The 13,689-nt window shown below is 35.0% G+C and overlaps 1 protein-coding gene across 2 annotated transcripts in view; it reads right to left on the minus strand.

The window, feature by feature from the left end:
- PIBF1 (progesterone immunomodulatory binding factor 1) overlaps nt 1-13,689 on the minus strand; it is a 159,799-nt gene that overhangs the window by 105,120 nt on the left and 40,990 nt on the right. For both annotated transcript variants that reach the window (XM_016216463.2, XM_087814302.1), the window contains exon 9: nt 4,120-4,218. In XM_016216463.2, coding sequence (XP_016071949.1) covers nt 4,120-4,218 — 99 coding nt within the window. The remainder of the gene's footprint in view (nt 1-4,119; nt 4,219-13,689) is intronic.

The raw sequence follows: 13,689 nt of genomic DNA on the forward strand, positions 1-13,689 counted from the left end.
TAAAAATGACTACAAGCCACTTAATCCAAATGCATCTCTATCCCAAAAGGTCTATGCTACTCCACCACCACCCAACACAAGAAGTTAGAGTGTACACTTAAAAAAATATGTTGCTGGTATTTTCATATGAATTCCATTAAATATATAGTTTAACTTAAAAAACCTGACATTTTCATAAAAAAAGTAGTTCTCTATGCACTCCATTCTCCAAAATGAATTTTGGATGGATGATAGGTATAATGTGAAAAATATAACTATAAAAACTCATATGGAAGAGTGAAGGTACAATACACACAAGAATAGCCATAGCATTTCTGAAAAAGAGTTTTAGTCAGTTTTCAATTTTCAGTAAAAAGTCTTTTGAAATTTTTGACACGAATTGTACTGAATTTATAGATTAACTAAGGAAGAATTAAATTGTGGAGCCATCTAGAGTCTTACTTTTTTGAAGTCATCTAGCAACATTAGAGCCTTAAAGTAGAGGGATTATCCTTTCTATTTGTCAATATTATAGCTAAAAAAAAAAAAAAAATAGATAAATACCTTTAGCTGCTTTAAGCATTTTGTTAAAGCCCACACTTATTTTTTTTTAAAACTTTTGTGATTTTTTTAAAAAAAATCTTTGAGAGAGGAAGGGAGAGGGAGAGAGAGAGACAGAAACATCAATGATGAGAGAGTCATTGTTGACCGGCTGCCTCCTATACACCCCCGACTGGGGATCGAGCCCTCAACCTGGGCATGTGTCCTGACCGGGAATACACGCATGCCATTATGGTCAATTAATATTTGACAAAGGAGGCAACAACATACAATGAGTAAAGACAGTCTTTTCAATAAATGGTGTTGGAAAAATTGGACAGATATATGCAAAAAAATGAAATTGGACCACCAACTTACACCATACACAAAAGTAAATTCAAAATGGATAAAAGACTTAAATGTAAGGCATGAAACCATAAAAATCCTAGAGGAAAACATAGGCAGTAAAATCTCAGACCTCTCTCATAGCAATATGTTTGCAGATACATCTCCTAGAGCAAGAGAAACTAAGGAGAAAATAAACAAATGGGACTGCATCAAAATAAAAAGCTTCTGCACAGCAAAGGAAACCATCAACAAAACAAAAAGGGAGCCCACTGTATGGGAGAACATATTTGCCAATGACACATCGGATAAAGGGTTAATATCCAAAATATATAAGGAACTTATACAACTTAATAAAAGGAAGACAAACATTCCAATTAAAAAATGGGCAATGGACCTAAATAGACACTTCTCCAAAGAGGACATACAGATGGCTAAGAGACATATGAAAAAATGCTCAAAGCCGCTAATCATCAGAAAGATGCAAATTAAAACCACAATGAGGTATCACTTCACACCTGTCAGAATGGCTGCCATCACCAAATCAACGAAGGACAAGTGCTGGGGAGGGTGTGGAGAAAAGGGCACCCTAGTACACTGCTGGTGGGAATGCAGACTGGTGTAGCCACTATGGAAAGCAGTATGGAGTATCCTCAAAGGATTAAAAATAATTGACCTGCCATTTGACCCAGTGATCCCACTTCTAGGAATATATCCTAAGGAACTCCAAACATCAATCGTAAAAAACTTATGCACCCCTATGTTCACAGCAGTGCAATTCACTATCGCTAAGATTTGGAAACAGCCCAAGTGCCCATCAGTAAATGAGTGGATAAAAAAGCTGTGGCACATTCACACCATGGAGTACTATGCAGCTGTGAAGAAGGACCTTTTGGCCCTTGGAACAGCATGGAAGGAACTGGAGAGTATTATGCTAAGTGAAATGAGCCAGGCAGAGAAGGACAACGATCTTGCTTATATGTGGAATATAATAAAAATAAACTGGTGAACAAAGTAGATCCAGTAACATAGGAGCTTAGAACAAACTGAGGGATCTCAGAAGGAAGGCGGGAAGAGGGTGTAGGTGGGGAGAGATTAATCAGGGAACCTGTATGTTTATGGACATGGCCCATGGACATGGACATTGGTGTGGGGAGGGCCTGGGGATGGGGTGGATGTGGGGTGGAGGGGATCAGTAGTGTTAAAAGGAAGATATCTGTAATGGTCTCAACAATAAAGATAAAGAAAAAAAAGAAAAGAAACATCAATGATGAGAGTCATTGTTGATCGGCTGCCTCCTGTACACCCCCAAATGGGGATCGAGCCCTCAACCTGGGCATGTGCCCTCACGGGGAATCGAACTACGATCTCCCGGAGCCTAGGTCGATGCTCAACCACTGAGCCACGCCTGGCTGGGCAAGCCCATACTTATTCTGAGTTTTAGATTCCCATGTATTACTCTCATTCAGTTGTCCAATAAGTGCTTGGTCCTGTAATGTCCTTTAAAGGTGTGAGCATCCCCGCTATTTACTGCTCATAGGCTGGTTGAAAATCAGGCTCTGAATGAGCAAGGTTTTACTATCACTTCAAGAAATTAAGAATAAAGTTCTTCTAATTCTGGAGGTTAAAATGAGCTGTACCACTTTATTCTATATTCTAGTGGAAAATGATTTGGAAAGATATCAACTTTTTTTAAAAAAATTGATTTGAGAGGGGAAGGGAGTAGGATAGAGTTTAGAATATACAGAGTTTAGAACAAATATAAAATAGCCCATTTTAAGGATGATTTACTATTCTCTTCTTTCCAAATTCACAAAAACATACTAAAGCTAGCAAATTATGAAATTCTGCTTGGTTTACTAGGTAAAATCTTATGCTTTCTTTTAAAGTTTGCTAGTTTGTTCATAAATATTGTTCTAGAGCCATTACTAAATTTATCACATTCAAAAGCATCAACAAAAAAGCCAAGTAAATCTTTAGTGGAAATCATATAGATTTATAAATAGAAGGATTATACATAACAAAAGATAGTTTAAAGATAGGTTGTAATAGAACTGCAACAAAACACTTGATTTATAAATTTGTTTTACATTAAGATCTTTGGAATTAGACATGCTTTTACATTATAGGAAAGATTTCTTCATGAGTACATTTATTAAAATTCCTCCATGGATCAGGTTTATAAAGTTGATGTGTATTCAGAAGGATAACAATTTGAACCATTCTAAAGTTTTGACATTCCAAAGAACTAAAGGCAGGTTCATTGTAGGAAGACCTGCCTCAATATTTAGTTTGATTTACTGCTTAAACCACAAATAAATCTTCAAGTGTACATTTAACAATTAAAAGACCTATTCAGCTTATTTTCAAAGTTTATCAGTATGTGAAAGATATAAGGAAATTTTTTGTACTATCTTAGTAACTTTTCTGTCTGAAGTTATTTCAAAATAAAAAGTTTAAGAAAAGGTTAAGCATTGTTTACTCTGCATATAGTCAAACCACTGAAAATTCTGTGTTTAATGAACTAATATTTACCATAACATTCATCAGTGATTTTCTTTTTAACTAGGCCATTAAATATCCTTTACTATTGATAAATAAAAAATTCTCTCTTCTCCTCCCTCATACACATGAGTCAGAACATAAAGATTTTTAAAAAATGAACTGGGGAGTATACAATGGTACAACTACTTTGGAGTTAACCTTGGCAGGTTCTCTTAAAGTAAAACATTCACCTACTCTATGATTAGTAATTCCACTCCTAGATATTTATCCAAGAGAAATAAAAACATATGCCCACCAAGAGAAGTATATAAAAAATGTTCACAGCAGCTTTATTCATGATAGCCCCAAACTGGAAACAACCTAAATGTCTATCAACAGGTGAGCGAATACACAAACTGTCGTATATTTATACTCAGCAATAGTAAGGAATGAACTACTGATATAAAAACAAGTGGATGAAACGTATAAGTCTGAATGAAAGAAGCTAGACACAAAAGAGTACATACTGTACGATTCCATTTAGTTTTAGTCCAGGAAGATAGAAATCAGTGTTTGCCTCTTGAGGAGTAGTAATTGAGATGGACAAAAATAGTGTTAGGAAAACTCTCTAGGGTGACAGAATTGCACTATATCTTGTTTCAATGTATGAAAGAATTACACATTACAAAAATAATGCTACATGTATATATTTCAGTTGAAATGAAAATTATACTTTATTAATTTTAACATGTCTATTTTCAGGATCCTTACCTGTCTAAGAGCTGATTATGTTTTTCTAAAGCATCCTTTTCAGCCATCACCGCTCGGTCCTTTTCAGCCAAAGCATTATCCCTTGCTTCTCGGAGATTTCTAAAATTTAAACATACATTCAGTTATTCTAAATACATAAGTATGCAGCTTTTAAAGATCCATAAATGAGCTTTTGTGGAGTTGGATGATCTGAAATCTTAAGGAGCACTGAAGGGATGGCAAACCAAACTGTGTATTATCTGAATTTGCCTGGCCTGGTGAGTTTTGTAGCAGCAGACAGCAGTGCAGGTACAAACACAGTCTATCTCTAAATGTCATGTTACCTTTCTTCACAACTTTTCTCCACATGGGTTGAAGGCAGACTAAACAGTAACTTGTTTAATACCATAAGGTAACAAGGCAGGTATAATTACTCACATATTATCCATGAGACAACTGAGGTTTTGAGATGTTAATAAATGTTCTATAAAATATTTTAAGTCAAAGATATAACATAGAGGTCACAGTATCAAGATGGAAATGAAGTTTGGGATATGAGCAAGAGAACAACTGAAGTGATGAGACACTTTGGGATCTCACCTGCAAATAAAGGGAAGAGAACGGAACACAGAAGGGCTGATAGATTAGGCAAAGGTAGAAGGGACAAAGTACATGAAATCCTGGTGAGACGACAAATTAAAGTGCAAGCAGTTGTACAAGCAAGATGGAAGACTAGAGACTGCTGTTGGGAAATGATGCTTTGGAGGTAGAACAGTACTTCCAGTGACAGAATTTTAGCTGTGACCACTGGAGTAGCTAAATGAAGTGGAGCTGAGATAAAGGTCAATATTCATGCAGGGCTCAAGGAAATAAGAGGCCAGAGCAGCAATTTTCTAGTGGTGTGCTGCAAAAATTTTTAAACATGCAATGCCTGACTATTCATTCAGGGACAATGATCTCTTTTCCCTTAGGCCGTCAAATAAAAAAATGAGAACAGCCAACGCAACAATAGCTGTCCGGTGTGAATGAATCAAATTATACCTACTTTTTTTTTTGTCAGATTGGCAAAAAATATATTTTTTGGTGTGCCACAGAATTTTAGTAATTAGTTTATGCGTGCCACGAGATGAAAAAGGTTGAAAATCTGTGGGCCAGAGTAGTAGCTAAATCGTCCACTTACAGTGCTGATGACAGCACTGTAATTGAAATTGAAATTGACAGAAAAGATACATTTAGTGACATTAAGAGAAATATCCAAAAGGTACAACAGGGAGTACTCAGGAGATGATGCTTCCAGACACGAGCCTTTAAAGATCCAATTGAGTTTTTGTTTTTTATTAAAATAGAAGTTTAGATTAAAAAAAAAATACCAATAGTAAGCTTCTTTCAGAGAGTAAATTTTTTCAAAAATCCTCTTCTCTAACAGTTATAACAAAAATAAAGATAGAGTATAACATAAGTGATTTTGTTTACTTAATCCTTACAAATCCTTTATGTTGTATTTTCTAACCTATTTTATAGCTGAGTGACCTGAAGTTCGGAGAGCTAAAGTACCTAGCCCCAAGTCACATGCTGTAAATGTTAAAGCCATAATTTGAGCCCAGCTATGTCTTACTCTAAAGTGAGTGGTTTTTTAAATCATATCACCCTATCTCCCATAAAGAACTGGTCTGGATATTAGAATTTGGTTTTTATTATTCATGGAGAATGTCAGTAGGGAGGCATGGAAACCCACACAGTTTGAATAAGTCTATCTAATAACTGTTAGAAATTCTTAGTGGTCATATGTGCTGTGCCAGTCCAGTACTCAATGTCATCTTTTGCATGGTACAAAACATGCAACAAATTTAAAACAGGTCAACCAATAGAGATTCATTAATGAAATAGTTTAGAAGCCAGAAATAAAATAATTTAAAGGAACTAGAATACAGATAACTCTTATTAAAAAGAAAATAAGTGCATTTAAAGTAAATACCATAAAATGGCATGTCATTTGCTGATATCATCCTGATTGCAATGACCTCTAAAAAATATTCTGTTATGAAACTAAAATATGAAAATTTACTTTATATAGAATAAAATTCTCAATGTATATTAGACATTTATATATTTTTTATTCCTAGATGATCTATACATTTTAGTCAGGAAATCATTATAAATTGGTTGCATTTTTCTTTTCTCAAATATAGTCTCATTATTCTATAAGTAGCAAAATTCCAAGTAGATCACATTTATAGTATTGATTAATCATGAATGCTTAGTAGGTACGTGGAGGAGCTTCAGTCTCTAGCTATATTGCCTTTCCTGTAATAATGGGCATTAAAAATAAAAGCAAGTCACAGGGAATGAAACAAAACCCAGACTAAACTAACAGTAGGGCTTATGAGAGGAGGTTCAGAGGGTACCAGTGCCTTCACCATGCCACAATCTGTATCATCCAGGAAAGTATAATTAGTGCCATATGAAGGCATAAACAAAATTCTGTGGTCAAAAAGAGGAACTGATTATTTTTCATTGGAGGAAGAGAGGTAAGTGAATTCAGGGAAGACATGTTAGAACTAGAAGAACACATAGCTAAGGCAATTCAAAAAGAGAAAACTGAAATGAATCAAAGAAAGTGCTAAAAGCTGAAGCTTCTACCAGTAAGTCCTCTAATAAGTGTTTGCTGGTAAGATTTCTGTGTAAACTCATTCTCCTGATCAGGGCACCTTCATAGCCCTGCCCACAATGTGCATATATAAATAAGAAGCTGCATAATTCCTTTTAACATATAGAGATACTTTCTTTAATATTATCAACTGACTTTAATGTTTCAAATTAAGTCTGAGAGAGATAAACTGAACTATTCTTCCATTGACAATAAGAGTAATAAACACAGAGTGCTTACCATGTGCTAGAAACTATTCTAGGTACTTTAAATAATAACTCTTTTATTATTTGTAATAATATATTATATGTTATGATAACATGTTATAATTTAACCTTCACAACAACCCCACAAAGTGTAGGGTGTATCATTACCTCCATTTTACAAATGAGAAGACTGAAACAGAGAAGTATTTGCCTATGGTCACACAGAAGTAAGCTATGGAGACCAAATGTGAACCCAAACTGTCTGGTTCTAAAGTCACACTCTCTTCATCATACTAAGATTTCCTTTGTGCCCAGCCAGGTGTGGTTCAGTGGTTGAGTGTCGACCTAGGATCCAGGAGGTCGAGGTCCGATTCCTTGTCAAGGCACATGCCCGGGTTGCGGGCTCAATCCCCAGTTGGGGGCGTGCAGGAGGCAGCCAACCAATGACGACTCTCTCATCATTGATGTTTCTATCTCTCTCTCTGAAATCAATAAAGATATATTAAAATAATAATAATAATAAAAATTAATTAATTAATTAATAAAATTTAAAAAATGTAATTACTTCTAAGATTTCCTTTGTTTCAGAGAAGATTTCACCTTGGGAAATTCTGTCATTATGAGATTTATATCGTAAATCATCTCATCGCACATATAGATGTTAAATCAAAAATAAGTCTTGAAAGAACTGTGAATATAGCATACACTTGTTTTCATAGGCCATGATGTTTCAAACTTAGACTGGTTTGAAAAATACCAGATGGATTGTATTCTGGTCATAGATAAAAGCATAACTGCTATAAGACTAATAAATTACCTACTTTTAAATGTTAAATGCGTTAGAAAATGTAACAAAATACAGTTAAAGAATAGCAAGAATTCAAATGTTCTTCAAAAGACAAAGTTGAAAAATTGATAGGAACTATGTGCAGCATGTACGAGCAATATATAGAAGCTAAAGTTTGAATTATAATAACAGAGAAAGGTGTGGGAAGCTGGTCAATTGGCCAACATTATAACAAATGTTTTGAAATACAAGAAAACCCAAGTATTTCATCCTTAAAAACGCTTTTAGAAAGCGAACATTTGATTCTGAAACTTTTTCATTATTCTTTCACGTTGTTTCCTACAAACGCCATCTGCCATACACATACTTATCTCTTCCATCCATCCTATATTTGTGTGTGGGAGGTAGACTGAGGAAAGATGACAGAAAAGGGAAATGAAATCTTACCAATTTTATGTAAAATATAAGAGGAAAGTGAGTATGCTAATATTATAACTAGTGCCCAAATAAAGTACTTTCCAACTTGAGGTATTTTTTAGAGTGAAAGAGGGTGCTCTTAATAATCATGTCAGAGAAACAGGCATAAACCAGAACTTTCATGGACGAACAACTGGGCAATATCGTCACTCAAATTATAACATTCAAACAAGAATGTTATAATTATTTCTCTAAAAAAGAATTTTAATATTGCAATAAAATCTATGTATTTCATATGTAATCTAGTATATTTATGCAGGGATGACTTCATACACCTAAGTTTATCCAGAAGAAACTCACAACCAGAGCCTGGAAACCTCAGTACAAGACATACAACAACAAACTTCTGTACAGGGTGGAATGTATTTTCTTGCTACTAGAAGATAAATTTCAAGGTGCCAATATGCCAGATCTAAATTTACACTTGAAAAGTGGTAAGAAAAGTGGTAGATGAATGAGAAAAACTTTAGGAACTACTGAAATTCTAACAGGAACAAATCAGAGCTTGAATAAATATCACGAATGCCTCAGAATTAGAAATTTACCAAGAATAAATAGTGAAGAAAACATGGTTGTCAGACGAGCTCAGCAGGCACAACTAAGCTACCCATTCTTCTCCTTCTGCCTCCATGTAAAATATTTTTGGTTAATAAAAGCGAATATTTGTTTTCCAGTTGGAACAAAATGCAAGTGAAACAGACTGTTTACATAACAAGCATATTCACAGGGAAAACATCTGAATTAATCACTCATACCTTCATATTTTTCTTCCTGAATGAAATAAAACTGCTCATTTCCATATCTGATGCTTTTGTTTTTAAGGTGGTATAAAATAGAGGGGTTACAAATGCATTATCTACTGTCATATAATCAATGACTGACAATTTTTCCTTTAACTCAGTTGAAAACAGGACATTAAAAAAAGCTAAGTGGAAATTTTATTTAACACAATGTCTAGGGGATATTATGCATTTTAAGAGTAGAAACTTTCTGAGGATACTAATGACTGAACATGCCATACTTTCCTATCCCTTTATTAAGTTGGTGCCAGATTTTTAAAAATTTTATAAATGTGAAATTTTGGGCCAAAAGTAGATAACTATCTAACCCAAATTGTGGTTAAAAAAAATAATGAAAAGTTGAAGCACCAGAACACTTGTTTAAAATCCATTAATGTGTTGAGGTTTAAAAAGCAGCTGGTAAAATAAAATATATTAAAATGAAACTAGGCGAATCTGGTGCTTGGCTCTCATCAAATTCATCTCATTACAAATATTTGTGCATGTTTGCATCTAAACTAATAGTCACCAGATTTTCCAAAGTAGAACCAATTTATTCTTTCATTCTACAAGTATTTATTGAGCACTTACTGTGTACCAGACATTGGTACATGGAATCTGGCACTGAACAGGTGAAAATCCCTACTCACATGAAAATTACATTCTAGTAGAAAAGAAACCAAAAGTACGTTAGTGGGTCCTAAGTGCTCAGGAGAAAAATTAAGAGAGGAGGGGCTAGTGGGCAGTAAGGGTGAGGAGGCTGTGGAAAATTTCACAATTTTACTTATTTTAATTTAAAAAAAGTTTTAAAATGTTTTTAATGATTTTAGAGAGGAAGACAGAGGGAGAGAGATAGAAACATCAATAATGAGAGTTATTGACTGGATGTCTCCTACACACCTTCTAATGGGAATCGAGCCCAAAACCTGGGTTTATGCCCTGACTGGGAATCGAACCTCGATCTTCTGGATCATAGGTCAATGCTCAACCACTGAGCCATGCCAGCTGGGTAGATTTCACAATTTTAAGTAGGATGGTCAGGAAAGACATTGGAGAACAGGGGATGTCTGAAGACTTGCAGAAAGTGAGGAAACAGGGCTCTAGGAGTATCCAGGAGTGAAGGGTTAAGCAGTGGGAACTGTAAATACAGAGGATCTGAGGTGAGAAATGTACCTAACAGTTAAAGGAACAAGAGGCAGTGTGACTAAGCAAGTGACAGCAATAGAGTAGTAAAGTGAGGATGGGGGAACTGGGAGCAGATCACAAAGTATCACAGTTAATTATAATCATTTGCATTTTTACTGAGTGAGACAGGGAGCCTTTATATTTGAGCAGAGGAGTGATCCGATTTGAATCAATGTTTAATAGAAACTGAGCTGAGAATAATCTCTCCCCCATGGACACAGACAAGAGTGTGGAGAAGGCTGGGGGGAGGGGGCAAAGGGCAGGGGCAGATGCCAGGTGGAGGGGATCAATGGGGGAAAAAAGGGACATCTGTAATACTTTCAGTAATAAAGATACATCAAAATAAATAAATAAATAAAGCTTAAAATAAGTGAGGAAAAAAAAAAGAGGCTCTGTCAGTAATTAAAGTAAGAGATAATGGTAGCTTGGGCCAAGGAAGTATCTGTGAGATGGTAAGAGATAAGTTTTGAAGACACAACCAAAAGGATTGCTGATGAATAAAATATAGAATGTGAAAAAGAAAGAAGTTAAAGATGATTTGAAGGTTTTTGGTCTAAACAGAATAGGGTTGTCTTTTTTTTTTTTTAAATAAATTTTATTTTATTGATTCCAGAGAGGGAGGAAGGGGGAGAGAGAGAGAGAAATACATCAATCGGTTGTCTCCTGTATGTGCCCCAACTGGGGATCAAACCCGAAACATAGGTATTTGTCCTACCCGGAAACTGAACCCATGACCTTTAGTGCATGGTATGATGCTCCTACCAACCAGCCAGGCAAACAGAATTGTCTTTAATTGAGCTGGGTCAGACTGAAGGCAGAGCAGGGCTGGATGGACAGAAGTTTGCTTCTAAACGTATTAAATTTAAGATGCTTATTAGATAACCAAATGGAAATAAGATAGAGGGGCTGCAAAAGATGCCAAGGAGATAGGTTTCCAGGAGTAGGGAATGATCAACTGTATTAAATATTGCTGATAGTTCAAGTAAGATGAGAACTGAGATTCTGACCATTAGATTTTTGACAACATGGAGGTCTCTGGGGGTTTATAAGAACAGCTCTGTTGGAGTGGTATGGGGTGGCAGTGGGGCAAAAGCTTGATAGAAAATTTTTAAAAATGGGAGAGTGGTGGTAAAGAATGAGTACATAAAACTCTGCAGGAATCTGGCCACAAACAAGAGCAAAGAAATGGGGTAGTGCCTAGACGGGAAAGTGGAGATTTAAAAAAGGCTTTTTAAAGATGGGAAAAATAACATATTTGTATACAGTTGAAATTATCTAGAAGAAAGGGTAAAATTTTGCCAATATAGGAGACAAAGGGAGGACTGCTGGAGTTGTGTCATGGAGCAGGAGAGAGGATGGGCTCCAGTTACAAGTAGAGAGTACGGGCCTTAGAAGAGCAGGGTCAGACATGTAGGTTCTGTCAAAAAAAGATACCATTTTATAGAAAAAGAAAGGCCTTTTGACTAATTTTCAAAATTACAAATGCTGTTACAAAATTCTGGTGATCTACACTCAGCCCTCAAGTATGAAGTGGGGTTTGTAAACTCTCTTAAGAGATCTTCTCAAGAATTCTGATTAAATTATCACAAAAATTACAGTTTTGATAAATCTTTTGTTTGTTTTCATATCCTTGATTAGTAAAATGGAAGTCTGCATTGCATTGTAGTCAGATGATCTAGATTAACCAATTAAAGTCTGTAATCATAGGCAAATCACACCCTGGCAGTTTCCTCATTTGTAAACTGGGGATACTAATACCTACAACCTCATAAAATATCCCATTTAACCCTTTCTACCATGTATGTTAAGCGCTGAGTATAACACAATGCATCATAGGTATTTATTGGGTAATAAATAGTGGTTATTGCTAGTTTGCAATCTAAATATGAAAAGCTAAATAAAAAATATAAAGGTATTCATTTAGAGAATGATCATTAGGACAGTGTTTCCCAAGATTTCTTATTGTATAGAAAGAAAATGATCAACTTTGTAAGAGTACCTGGGGAAAACAGAGAAGGCTGCTGGTACTCTGAGAGCTGAGAGAAGTAATATCTAGGGCATAGTAGAGAAAAATTTCTAGTAATAAACCATGTAATCTTAGACAAGTACTTTTGGGCTTGGTCAGAGCTACTAAGTCTGTAAAAGATCAGAAATGAATTGTTATCTTCCTTTCTAAATCTTGTGTGCAACCTTGAGTTAATGGCCACACCTTGTCATCCATGTCTCGGAGACTAGTACGTTAGAAAGCTGGAGTCATTCCTGATGTACACTTCCTGTCAATCACCAGGTCTTGCCAATTCTACTGCCTAAATATTCTTTAGATTCAGCTCTTCTCTTTTCCATTTCTCATCCTCATTTAATCTATCCAATGGTCTTCTAACCAATTTCCTTGCCTCATTCCCTTTTCAACGATAATCCACCCCACATTGCCACCACAATTAAAAAATATATATATCACGTCACTGTTATACTATAAAACTTCCCCAAATTCCCCACTGACAACAGGGTCTTTTAAAATCTGACCCTTCTGTACTTTATCAGCCTCCCCGACCGCTCTCTATGACTAGTAAAATGCATTAACTATGCAACGCAAGTAAATCCAAGTTTTTCTTAACCTGAACTCACCTTACTTCATATCTGGAACACTCTATAAACCTTGAAATACTCAAATATTATTAATGAAGCAGTAAACACATGAGGTAATCACCTACAGGCATAAAAATATTCTTAATAAAAGATAGCTAATATAATTTCATTTACAATTATTTGAAAAGTTAAGATATTGGAAGGGGTATACTTTCAGAATAATCTAACAAAAGGCAAAGTAGAATATTCTTAAACTTTTCCATTCAAAAAATTTAAAAATTGTACAGGTATTTGGTAAGATATGAATGAGAGAAATTTGATTAAACACTAACGAGGACACACATTTTTTAAATGAGAAATGGATCCTCTATACACTAGAGTTCCAATTCACCTTTTGTAATGCATTATGTATACTCAGCTAACCTTTGTAAATAAACTGAGATTTATGATTCAAAGGTGTTTAATATCACTCTAAGATTCTACACAAATTTCAAGCCTATGTCATAACGTTTCTTCTTGAGTACTTTTGGAAGATGAAAAATTGTGATCAAGATGGTTTTTAATGAAATTGGTGGGAAAATAAAAATCACCAAAGCAATACCAATTACACTTAAAAGCATATTTTCAACCTCCTTTTCCCTACTGCTTCTTTACAAATAATTGTAAAGCAATTTGAATTTCCACATTCTGTGCAGCATCAAGAGCGTAATGAGTTCCTCTAAGAAATTCATCCTTAAACTTTTAACAGTATTGCTACCTAGATAGTTCTTTCTGTGTTTACAACAGTGAGATTACCTTAGGTAAGGGTAGTTTTATTGCCTGGAAAAACTTAAATAATCAGCTAAATTTATCTGCCCTTACTTTATTATCTCACAGTATTAATTAAGAACAGATAGTTAGCTATTTTATGCAGAAATTTAGATG

The sequence above is a fragment of the Miniopterus natalensis genome, chromosome 2, assembly GCF_054644295.1.
Source record: "Miniopterus natalensis isolate mMinNat1 chromosome 2, mMinNat1.hap1, whole genome shotgun sequence".
NCBI lineage: Eukaryota > Metazoa > Chordata > Mammalia > Chiroptera > Miniopteridae > Miniopterus > Miniopterus natalensis.